General features: G+C 39.3%; 1 protein-coding gene across 2 annotated transcripts; it reads right to left on the bottom strand.

Annotated features, from left to right (window-relative positions):
- Positions 1-660: 660 nt before the first annotated feature.
- Positions 661-12,574, bottom strand: PCDH18 (protocadherin 18). Of its 2 annotated transcripts, none has more exons than XM_005877741.2 (4): positions 9,932-12,574; positions 9,104-9,189; positions 8,850-9,013; positions 661-2,619 (listed from the first exon to the last, which is right to left on the bottom strand). In XM_005877741.2, the coding sequence occupies exons 1-4, from the start codon at positions 12,404-12,406 to the stop codon at positions 1,952-1,954; spliced, it is 3,393 nt and encodes a 1,130-aa protein (XP_005877803.1). In that variant the 5' UTR covers positions 12,407-12,574; the 3' UTR covers positions 661-1,951. The 2 variants fall into 2 exon arrangements, with proteins under 2 accessions (XP_005877803.1, XP_005877802.1); XM_005877740.2 differs by having other exon boundaries at positions 1,801-2,619; positions 9,104-9,192; positions 9,932-12,569.
- Between the last annotated feature and the right edge of the window lie 315 nt (positions 12,575-12,889).

Raw genomic sequence — 12,889 nt, 5'->3', positions numbered from 1 at the left:
TCTCCTGTTAATCAACCTCATATAGATTTAATCATTAGACCAGCTGAAAGAACTTAGAGGGTAAATTTTCTTTCTTCCCCACAGAAACAATGTAAGTGTACATTTTTTTTTCCAACACAACTTAATACAAAATGTTCTGAGAACTTTTATTTTTAATTTAAAAAGTGGTCAAGCAATTACTATTTGATTACTCCATGTTCTTTATACTTCAAGTGCATTTAAATTATTTAATCTACTGGGAATATTATAGACTCTTTTCATTCCCGTTGCAGGTCTCAAATTCAATCCTTTTCCCTTGCGTTTTTCTTGTTAGCCAAGCCAGCTGAATGTTCCCTCTTTTTTTTTAAATTAAATGTGTGGGGGTTTTTTAATTGATTTAAGAGAGGAAGGGAGAGAGATAGAAACATCAAGGGTGAGAATAATGGATAGCTGCCTCTTGTACTGGGGATTGAGCCCGCAACCTAGGCATGTGCCCTGGCCTCCTGGTTCATGGGTTGAAGCTCAACCACTGCGACACACTGGCCAGGCTGAATGTTCCCTGCTTACCATTCAAAACCTAACATTGAATTATATTCTCATGAAGGAAATGCTTCATGCAAAGCTTATGAACATATATATAGGAATAGGACTCTGATTTATGGACAGTTATTTAGTTTTACTTTAATTTTTTCTTTTATTTTCATTGACAGTAATATTTTCTGGAGAGTACAATCAAGATGGGGTATTCATAGAAAAAGCACTAATAGAAGCCTGGTCATAAATGAGAACAATCATAATCACAATCTCTTTTACCAAAGCATTCCACACAGAGAGATAACAGCACAATAAATAATTTGCCATTTGTCACACAACAAATAAAACAGAATTGCAATAGCAAAAATGTAATTTTATAAACGTTCTTATACTAAATATAAAAGCAAAAATATGAGATCATGCACTGGAGACAAAAGCTAAAAGTGAATACTATAGCAAAAACAACAACAACAACCACAACATTGCAAAGATAAAAATGTTCAAGTATTGTGAACGGAGAGGGGAAGATTCAAATAGAGCAGTTGCAGCATAAATCGATTATATTTACTACCCCAGGAGGGATACTGACATAATTGCCTTTGTCCATTAATACTTCATGCTGTTAGAATACATACTGTATCCATTTAAAGGACAGAGTCCATTTCCTTGGAGCACATCTCCTGTTACGAGGATGGAATGAAATTTATTGTTTACCTTGATTATAAATAGACAATAATACTTTAGGAGAAATATTCTCAAGTACAGGCCGGTGTGATCTCCTGGAATAGCAGGGGCCTGGGAGTCAGGAAAAATTGACTCTGGTTCTATTTTCACCATTGACTGTGAAAGAGACTGCCTAGTTCTGAAATAACATTTCACCTCATGTTTCAATTTTGCTGTGAGAATTGAACTACCAGAACTAGCAGAGAGCAGTAAAAATAATAACAACAACAATAATAAAATAGTTTAACATTTTTATTGATGCTTAATTATAAAAAGTATTGAAGAAAAAGTTGGATCCCTTAATAGAAGAAAGAATTCTATAATGCTTTAGTGGGGCTGTTCCTATAGCATAACAATTTCTCCCCCAACATAACTAATCTAAGCAGTGCCTCTATACTTGATGGTTGAATAGTATATCAGAATTGAACAGTGGCTACTTTCTACGTGATTAGGAAAGACATGTTTGTCATGGGAGTAAAAAAATAAAATTTGTCTGTTAAATTACACATAAATATAAGGTACAAATGTATTTTTAAAATACAGATTGAAATCATCACACTTGCATTGTGTACATACGAAAATACAGTATTTAATATTCAATATACACAGACACATTTATGATAAATGCAACAATTTGGCAATGCCGCTTCTCTCAGGGTTTTCTCTGTCCCCTACTTCCATGTATCTGGAAACCAAAATGCTTGGCCCAAATCCCCTAGCTCTGGCGGACATCCTGAAGCAGCTTGTTAATCTCAGCCACCAGCTCACTGGCATCCATGAGTTCATGCTTCCCATCGTTGAGGTGGTTGAGCACGTTGTCAAAATCATCTTCTTCATAGTTTTCGGGGATCTCCTCCATGGCCGGCAGCCATTTAGCAGATGGCTGCACACTGGAGTGGGTTCCCAGGGGGGGCCCAGAGTTGGTGGTGGGATTCTGAAAATGGGTACTGGCCGCCCAGGCTGCCACGCCCTGTGGGTAGCCCCCAGTCTTGGCTGGCAGGGGTCCCTTCCGACGTTCCAGAGAGTTGGACCGATCCACCTCACTGGCCTCAGAATAGGTGTCCAGGGAAGGGGGTAAGAGACGCTGGAACACGCTGCTCATTTCTGAGAGCAGAGATGAAGTGCCTTTGTCCCCGGGGTCCTCCTCTTTGGGGGAGTCCTTCCCAAAGGTGGAAAAACTCTTCTTCTTCTCACCGGAATCCGCAGGCTGGGTGTCATCCTCAAGACCCTGGTGCGGATGCTGCTGCTGGGGCTGCGCTGGGAATTCTTCCCCTGGAATGAACATGTTGCTCCTATAGTCAGAGGATGGTGAGGGCAGAGGTGGCATCCAGCACTGGTCAGAGTGTCCCAGGACCCTGCACTCCTCCGTGCACAGCCTCATGGCTGCTCTCAAGGGAAACAATGGGGACTCATGAGTACACTTACTATGACTCAAAATCTTGGAAAAATGTATTTTATTAAAAAAAATAGAATGAGATAGTTTAAATTCCTACCCTGATATCAACCCATTATTTTACACATTAGATGAACTATAATTATGGCTTTGATTTGAATGCTAGTTTTATGGACCCAGCATATATATTTTCTTTCTTGCTCATCAAATAAGAAAAGGAAGATTATGACTCATATTTCTCAGGAATATCATTTCTGCTACTCAAGTAATGAGACAATGGATTAATAACTTATACATGAGAATGACTGAAAAGGAGTTAAGGTGAGGATGAAATGTTTGCTGAACATAAATTCTAAAGAACACCAGAGCTGTAAGGAGAAATCCATAACTTCATAATGCAACACGATAATCCTCAAGTAATACCTTTGAGTAGCTTTCTAGGTAGTGAAGTCTATCTGACCTACTTTACTTTTAATGCAAGCATTGAGAAGATAGTGAGTTATCAGGTCATTATATTATTGATCTCTCTTAAAGGTATTCTGGATTATTTATTGACTTGTTATTTAAACTAGCAGTGCAAATTATCTGCAACTACCAGGCATCTGGTTTGAAAATCAAATAGATGGAAAAGTCATCAAAAGATGAATATGAAAACTCCACTGATTAGTTCTTCCAGTTGCTATGATGTCCTATTGGAATGTGAGTGACCACACTCATAGAAAGAATAGATGATGAGAAAAGCAGAAAAATAAAGAGGAGAAAAATCTCTAAATTTGGAAAATACAATAACTAAACTACATAACAACCAGGAAATATGAAGATGTCAATTACAGTCCAAAAATCATCTACCTCTTTCAGTGACAATAAGGTCTCTTTAATATCACAATTTTCATTTTAGAGCAAATGACAGAATGCAGATCTAAAGTAATTTTCTTAGATTTGAATGAAAACTGAACCATTATCAGCCATACTTACATATTTAGAAATGATTCTATAGATTTGGCTACTTAAGACATATTTCTCTTCCTGTGAAATTTTTGCTAGAAAGGATGACTCTTAAACAATGCCAAATACCTTGTCAGTGGAAGCAAGTTGCCTATTGTGTTTATTGCTGTATCCTCAGCACGGGGTAAACTGTCTGCAGAGAATAAGCATTCACTACATATGTTCTAATCATCATGGAAATACAACTCAAAACCACAATGACATTTCACCTCAAACCTGTCAGGATGGCTGCTATAAAAAAACAAAAATAGCATGTATTGGTGAGGATGAGGAGAGATTGAACGCTTGTACACTGGGTTGGAAATGCAAAAATGGTTCAGTCACTATGAGAAACAGTAAGGAGGTAGGTCAAAAAAATTTAAAATAGGACTACCATATTATCCAGCAACCCCACTTCTGGATACTTATCCAGGAAAATAAGAGCAAGTTTTGTGAGTGAGAAAAAAATGTGTGATTGCTAAAAAAAAAAAAAAAAAAGCTGAAAATACAAAGGAAGTAAAGAAAATGCAGAGATAGTATGAATACTGATTCCATAGGAGTCAATGTGGGCCAAGAGAAAGAGGGCGAACATTGAGAATCTTTGTGTAATTTTGCTATGAAGAAAAGTTGCTTAAATGAGGAAGGATGATTTAAGAATAAAAGCATGTGTAGATGTGCTGACCTCATGCATTATTGCAACTTGAAAATACCAACGATTGTTCAGCAATGAATGTGGACAAAACCAAAAGGAGTTGAAAGTAACTGGAATACTTTAATAGCAATGAGGTTTTCCAAGCAGTGAAATAGCTAGCAAAGTGGTAATGAAAGTTTTTATTCATTCCCCAGGTCTCTGAAAATGGAAAGGAGACTTGTCTATGTTGTCTTATTCACATCCTGTTACAAAGAAGGGAAACAGACCTGATGGCACCTTTATTCATTTTCTGGCCTTTAACTCTGTGGGAAGGGCTTCATTGTTTGACTGACTTTATTTTATTTTAATGTTTAATGACAACGGAGACAAAAATTACACAGGCTTCTAAGAATCCTGAGCATGAGCACATTTCTAGAAACCTGAATACAACCTGGGTGATTAAAATGATAGTTCATGTTTACAAATTACTTTGGTCATAGGGTGTGTTTTTTAAACAGGGAATGCTATTTTACAACTTCACAATAAATGGGGCTTTAATTCTAAAATAGTAAATTAACACAAATTTAAAAATTCAGAAAATATGAAAAATTGATAAAGAAAATTTCATGGAGGGAGAGATGGCAAAAAAAAAAATGGAGATGGAAGGGCAGGGTTGCAGAAGAGGGCATTTTTCAGTTTCCCTGACATTTTCAATATTTTCCCTGGAGACTCAGTTATTTGAAACATTTCCAGTGCACATGTAACTCAGTGCTATAGAGGTTCCATACCATGTCCAATGAATAGGACTTGTTGGCAAGTGGTGTAAGTGGCTGATCTCTCTGTCCTTCCTTTAAAGCTTTGCCTGGTGGTGCAATTTCCCCTGGGGAGGGGAGGATGTGAGGCAAACAGAATTCTTCTTTCCCACTACATGACTATCAATATTATCACTGAACTATATGAACCTTATAGGTAGGGCAGGAGGTAAGCATCAAATAGTAGAAGAAAAAATGTGTGCCTAACTTCTTCCACGCCATTAGTCAGTGAGTGATCAATCAGTTCTTCATTAAGAGCCTCTCCCATGTGTCCTTACATGGTTTCAGATGTAGTTCTGAGTCAAGGGTAGCAAACAGGGCCCTAAATGTCAATTAGAGTGCCAAAATATGATGCTGAGAGCATGTCAAGAAAAGAAAAAATAGTGGACATGGAGGTTAAAGTCGTTAAAGAGAAACATGAAACAAAATTTGAGAGATGATAGACAAAGTGAAGAGAAGCCAGTGTTTTAGGTAGAAAAGCCCATGAGCGAAGGATTGGTGTGTTATACTAAGCAGTAACCCTACCTATTGAAAAGACACCCCAAAAAGCCAAAATTGAGAGTTAAACTAGCAGTGGATTTCACTGGCCTTAGAATGCCAAGATAAGTAGGTTTCATAGATGTTGCTGGGCCAAAAAAAAGTCAATTATTGATTTTGAACCAAAAATATAAATTAAAATGCTATGAAAAAGGTGATCAAACTCTATGAAAGATTTAGCAAAGGGAGGAGTTACTAGAGAGAGAATATCAGTTCATATGCTTGCACAGTAATTCAGCCATGCAGAAAGGTCAGAACTAGGATACCAGCCATGAAAATGAAGAGAACTCAGAATTAAAAAGGACTGTTTGAATTAAATAATCATTGAGGGCAGATTGGTGAAAAGTGGAATGAGCTCAACCAGGAAGGAGCATCACAAAATCAAAAGCCTTTATAAATCACCCTGGTGCAGCTAATACACTGGGAAAACGGAGATTTTGCAGGAATGTGAATAGTACGGCAGTTCAAAGTTGAATGAATCAGGAAGAAAATATGTTGACAAACATGAGCTAACAGATAAAAATGTATGCTGATTTTACTGCTCAGAATGCAGGACATGTCTGTGGGAATTAATAGAAAGAATGACCAGAAATGACCCTGTTGGCAGGCAATGCAACACAACATGATCTATATTTGATCACAGTTTAATGCAGAAAAAAAAAACGTTGAAATAAGACACTTAAGGCCTAAAAATACACATGCTTTCGAAACTGCACTGATTTCTATTAATGGCATTCAGATGTGGACTTACTTTTTTCCTACTTCGGATATTTCATGGGAATATAAGTTCACAAGACACAAGTTTTATACCCCAAAGTGCTGGCAGAAGCTTTTGGGGTGAATAATTAACCAGAAAATTGGTGAAGTATCATCAGGAAGATGGTCATAATGAAAGGATGGTTATCTCTGTATGATACTTAATATACATATTTCTTTCCCTACTAGCCAAACATGAGTAAAGCTTAAAACAGATTTATGTATCATTGGTGAAATCCTGGCACACTATACCTGCCACCACACCCCACAGGGAGGCAGGTAGCTAGTCATGCAGAAATGTATCTACTGTAACACAATCAGTTGTCATACAATGCCATACACCAGCAATATAGCTCTTCTACTACACACCTGGATTAGTATGATTGTGTAAATATGGAATTGTTTCTTAAAGGCTGCCTATATATTAAGTGGTATTATTAATGACAATATAAAAGTGAGCCATTAACTTTGAAAAGAAATGTAAACTTAGAAGAGATCTAAAGTCAGTCACTATATAAGACTCACTAATATCTAGGCTTTATATCTATCTATTGTTCCTCAATATCTTTATTCTTTAACATTTATTTTAATTTTAATTTTTTAAACTCAAGTGCCAGATAACACTTCTGTCATGAACATATCTGATGTTGGTAACTTTGAAAATACAGAAAAGAGTGAAATAAGTCTTGATCTTTTTTTTTTTTTAAGTTAGACCATGGTTAGGTATTAGAATTATACAATTTCAGAATTTAAAAAGACTTTAGGCAGTATTTAGGTCCCCAAATGGCTGGGTTATATAAGTAAAGGTAGTTATTCTCTTTTTAACTATGCTGCTAAATTAAAATTTCAATGAATAGACTTCATATAATTAAAAAATAACACATAAGGAAATATTGACATTGTGCCCATGAAGTTACTTTTATGCCTTATGAAATAATGTAATTTGGTAAATCAAAATATTCAAAATTAGAGAACAGTATTCAAAATTAGAGTTCTGTCAGTGTCATAAAATCATGGAAATTCAGCCATTTTATTCATAGATAGATAGATAGATAGATACACACATTTTATACACACACACACACACACACACACACACATACATCCATTTCATGGGTAAGAATAATAAAACTGATTCTCTTTTAGCAAGTTGTCTGAAGCCATATATATCCCACTATATTTCCAGAGCTTTCTCTTTAAATTGGTCAAGGAAATCTATGAATTAAAAAAAACACAAAGACACGTGGGCAAACGGGCTCTCATGTAGCCCCGTATGTAACTAGAAGTCCTTTCCATACATCCATCCTGCCAGAAATGCAGTATCTATTAATGTAATAACAATGAACTACTGTTACTAATTCCTATGTCCAAGTAGGAGAAGCAGTGCAAGTGTCGAACACCTGTGGATCTGGTGTAAGCATTGGGACATCACTGGCAAGTACTACTGTGACTGCTGTGACTAATGCTCCCGCAGCTACTGCTACCACTGCTACTATAACCATGACAGCTCGAGTTTCTATTTACTAATTTTGCTTGAATTTCTGTGGCTCTCTGAAGCTCCCACATGTCTAGTCCCCAAACTCTTTTACTGAACTAAATTTAGAAAATAGATGTTTTATGGAACTCAGACGGGTAATACAGTTTTCTTTTGCCTTTCATTTACCAAATGGCAGTCACTAGATCAACAGTCAGTAGAATTTAGAAACATACATAGCCAAAGGAACATCTGTGTGTTCCTAGGAGTTGATTGAACATTACAGTCTTTAGTCACAGGGTCGCTTCAATGACAGTCAGTATTTACCCAGTTGGTTCAGAGAGTTGCTACTGCACAATTAGAGAGAAGGGATACTAAGGAGAAAGTGGCTCATAACTGACTAGGATTTCCTCCATTCAGCTGTATACTTATAAATTCCTCTCTTGGATTCCTGTTTCTCTTGCACTCCAGTGTAGACATAAAATGAAAGGTGGTGACAAATATTCTATGCATACCACCTACAAAGATATATTCTCTCTCCTATTTTTAGTGAGTAAAGTATACCATTTCCTAGTATATTTTCATCTCTGATTTTTGTGAGTTGGTTTCCATCACAGGAAATGTGTCCTCCAAATTATAGTCCAGTTCACCACCATGCACCAAAACAGGCTGTCTCAATGAAAACAGCCACCCCATAATTTTATAGAGAGTTGCTCAAGAGTGTCCTCTGACAGGATTGGATGGGGTAGGAAAAGGAGGAAAGCAGTGTGGTTTTCTATCCCTCTCTGCCCACGCCTTTCTTCTTGTCTTGTTAAGCTTTCATACTTACTCCTTCTCTACCCACTGCTTCACATGAATTTTGAGAAAATAACTTGAAAGTGTTTCAGTCTGTGTTCATTGCTAATAGTGTGCAGATTACAGAGACTCAGTGCAAAGGACAAAGAGAATATAAGCGTGGGAGAAATTGTTCACCTCACTGGTACAATAGATGTGAAAATAAGGATTGATCTCTCACTACCCCCTTACCTGCTGGGATCCTTCCGTCTGTAAGAAACAGGTCGCTGAATCCTTCGCCCAGCAGCCTATCTATTGGAGAATCTCGCCCTAAATCATAATCACTGTCTCCTGCTTCACTGTCACCACGGCCACTGTCTTTCAAGCTAAATTTGTCCATGTCTTGAAGGGCATATCTAGAAAGATAAATCAGGGAAGGTACAGTGCTCATTCTTTAGCATCCATGTTATTTGACACTTAATAGGCAACACAAGAGTAATTCATACCTATAGCTCCTAGAATATTTGTTTCCTCGAAAACTTGGCCTTGGCTGATATTGCCCCTGGTGAAGCATTGAAAGAAGCTGGGAGACCTGCTGGAAACCAAATAGACAGAACTGATTCCTGGAAACAAACCCCCAATACTCACAAGCTTTCAGCAAGGAAAAACAATGAACATGTCCTCTCCCTTTTAAACACTTGCATGTGCTGAGCTGTGGCAGACTATGCAGCCAGCCACTGGATATGACTGAATACATCCCAGAGAGATCTGAATGACCTAATACAACGGGTTTCTTTTTCTTTTTGAAAGAAGACTCCTTTATAAATTACAGGTCTATTTCCTTTATAGTTCAGCTTAAAGTGACCAGTTATAAAAATGCAGAGAAAATACTCTAACATACAACATTGTAACACATGCAGTTAAAATCATGTCAGAAAAATTTCAACTCAGGTTTTTGTTTGTTTGGGTTTCTTTCTTTCTTTCTTTTTTTTTTTTTTTGTAGAGACCACACCTATGACAATAAAGCAAGTCCCTTTATTTTTTTGCTTCCAGTATCTTAATCTTGGAAGTATGGGGATTCTAATCAGTCCTTTGTGAGCTTCATTTATTTTTCAATATTATACATGCAAGTAAATTCTTTAAGAGAAACCTGAAACAGTATGCTCAGGTGTGGGTACTTCCTACATATGCATAATGTAACTTTGTATCCTACTTAATTTGCATATTGTAAGTACTGTTACTTCTTAAAGGAAACACTCCAGAACTAACACTTACACAACTTCTGTGCACTAGCAGCTACTTTGTCAGTGAATTGGTGCAGTGTATGATCTTACCTCAACAGCCGGAGTGGCATGGGTGAGCTCTAGTGAGAAATTTTCTGGCACGTGGTTCGATGAGATTGTCACCAAACTGTTGAGGGACTGGTGACTGTTGTGACTCTGCCGGCTGCCCATTTGCCCTCTTTCTAAGGTAGGAGATGAGGATGGAGACGACCTGTGATGAGATCTGATAGGTAGAGTGCCATTGATGGTAGGCACCAGTGTAATGTCCCCTTTGTGAATCTGCCTGGATGGTCTTTTGGGGTGGTGCTGGTAAGTTGATTCTGCTACCCTGCAGTTGTAGGATCTCGTGTCTTTCTTTTCTCGGTTGCACCTGGTTGCAAACAGCACCATGATAACCAACAACACTGCACAAATTGCTCCTAAGGAAATAATTATAATCATGGAGACATCCAAAGATTCCTGGCTTGCTGGGGTCTTTGCTGTACTTGTCACTGACTCTGCGTATTTAAAGATCATACACTTCAGAAGGACTTTGGTATGCAGCTGAGGATTGCCTTTGTCCTGGATGATAACTGAGAGCTCCCATTCTGTGGAGGGAACGGATTCCATGCTCACATTGGTATGGATGTCACATGACCGTGGGTCAATTACAAAGATATTCTCCTCATTACCTGCTACTATGGAGCAGCTGAGTTCAGCATTCACACCAGAATCTCGGTCAATTGCCCTTATTCTTGTGACATGAAAGCCACTTTCAGCCCCTTTGGGGATGGAGATTTCTGCCGTATTATTGCGCAGTGTGGGCCCTATGACCACAGGGACATTGTCATTTTCATCAATGATGGTGAGCACAACTGTAGTATTGCTCACAAGCTGCTTCGGACTTCCTCCATCTCTTGCTTCAACCACAAAAGTTATCTGACTCACTTCTTCATGATCAAAGTTTCTGAGGGCATAGATGCCTCCATTAGATGGGTCAATGGTAACATATGTAGTTATGGAGCTTCCCAGTATAAAACTCTCCAAAATAGTATATGTAACTTGCCCGTTTTCTCCAAGATCAGGATCTGTGGCTGTAACAGTGGTGATAAATGCCCCTGGCGAGTTATTCTCTGAGATTGCTAATTCATATCGACTTCTCTGGAAGTGAGGTGGATTGTCATTTATATCACTGATTTGAACAGTAAAATGTTTTACTGTAGAGAGACTGGGCGTCCCCTTGTCCTCAGCAATTACAGTCAAACTGTATTCAGATCTCTTTTCTCTATCCAGTGTGGCATTGGTCAAGATTAAATAGTTGTTTTCATAACTCTGCTGAAGTTTAAAGTGACCATGTCCGTGAAGCTTGCAAACTACTTCTCCGTTCAGCCCAGAATCCTTGTCCTGAACCCTGACCAATGCAACAAATGAATCAACAGGATCCCCTTCAAAAATATAAGATATTTCTTCTTTCCCAGGGGACATGAGATTTATGTTAATTTCAGGCTTATTGTCATTAACATCCACAACCTTAATTACAATTTTGCAATGCGCTGGAATTGAATTTGGACCCAGATCTTGAGCCTGAACATCAATCTCATAGGATTTGGTAATTTCATAATCCACTTGCTTGAAAAGAGTCAAATGTCCTCTTTCTGAATCAATTTTAAAAGTCTCTATAATTTTGGGAGACACATGACTGCTGAAGGAATATACAATTTTCCCATTGGCGCCCTCATCTGGATCAGTGGCGTTCAGATCTAGGAGCAAAGTGCCAACGGGGGAGTTTTCTAAGAGTTGTATTATATAAGACTGCTGCTCAAAAACAGGGCTGTTGTCATTGGAGTCCGAAATGCTGATTTTTAGGATGGACGAGCCGGACCTCTGAGGCACCCCCATGTCTGAGGCAGTGAGCTGGAGCTCATAGCTGGACTTCAGCTCCCGATCCAGCTCTCTGACCACTATGAGTTCTGCATACTTGGCTCCATCTGTCCTGGTCCGGACCTCAATACTGAAAAATTCATTGGCCGAGAGAGAGTATGTGTGGAGGGAATTTTCCCCAACATCTGGATCAAATGCACTGTCCAGAGGGATCCGAGTGCCAACCGCTGCACTCTCTGATATCTCAATAGGGATGAGAGGTCTTGAGAACTGGGGAGCATTGTCATTAATATCCAGCACTTCAACTTCAATATGGAAAAGCTGCAGATGCTCAGTGGGTAGGGTGATCACATCAAACTCTATGGAACAATTCAAGTTTTTCTGGCATAGCTGTTCCCGGTCAATTTTCGCGCCTATGCTGATCTCCCCGGTATCCTCGTTTACTACCAGTAGAGGAGAATTCCCCCTCTGCATGGCTCGAAAACGCACGTAAGGATACGGTAGCTTCGCTAAAACATCCGCCACATCCTCGGATAGTCTTGCAATTACGGATCCAACCCTCTGCTCCTCATAAATCCTGTATTTCAAGTTCTTGCCCCATACATCGGGGTTGAACGACACCACCAGGAGTGCAAAAACGAGTCTAGAGTGCATCTTAGCATTCATTTGGCACACAGATCGGTGTACGAGGTTCCTTTCACCAAGCAAGTTACAACAGCAAAGCAATTCCCCCAACTTCCTCTGGCAACTTACAGCTAAGCTACATCTGTTACTTGAGACTTGCAAGCGGCTCTTAATAACACAGCAGCAATGAACAGCTCGCAAACTTTTGTTTTATACACACCGTGTCGCGGCTTCCAGATACGGTCGGCATGGAGGCCGGCGCTCGCATTGGCTTGGCTGGCTGGCTGGCTGGCTGTCCGTCCGCTTGGCCGGCGGATCCGAGCGTCACCTCCGCGGTGTTCCCGGCGCGTCTTCGGAATCCATCCAGGGCGGGTGGCGGCAGCGTCCGCGGCGGATCCTTCCCGGCGATCCCGCCTCCCGGTCTCCGCTCGGCTGCAGACTAAACAGCCGTGATCGCTGACTCCGGTCTCAAATCTGTACAACTTCACTTCAACTCAGACAAAGCGCTCTTGCCCGGCGTGTGTT

This window comes from Myotis brandtii, unplaced genomic scaffold, assembly GCF_000412655.1.
Source record: "Myotis brandtii unplaced genomic scaffold, ASM41265v1 scaffold53, whole genome shotgun sequence".
NCBI lineage: Eukaryota > Metazoa > Chordata > Mammalia > Chiroptera > Vespertilionidae > Myotis > Myotis brandtii.
This window is presented reverse-complemented; position numbering and strand designations above follow the sequence as displayed.

Coding starts and splice junctions, on each gene's coding strand:
- PCDH18 (XM_005877740.2), bottom strand. CDS start 12,406: ATGAATGCTAAGATGCACTCTAGACTCGTTTTTGCACTCCTGGTGGTG. Junction 9,193..9,931: donor ATGCCACTCCGGCTGTTGAG/GTAAGATCATAC, acceptor TTTGGTTTCCAG/CAGGTCTCCCAGCTTCTTTC. Junction 2,620..8,849: donor AGACGGAAGGATCCCAGCAG/GTAAGGGGGTAG, acceptor CCTTGAGAGCAG/CCATGAGGCTGTGCACGGAG.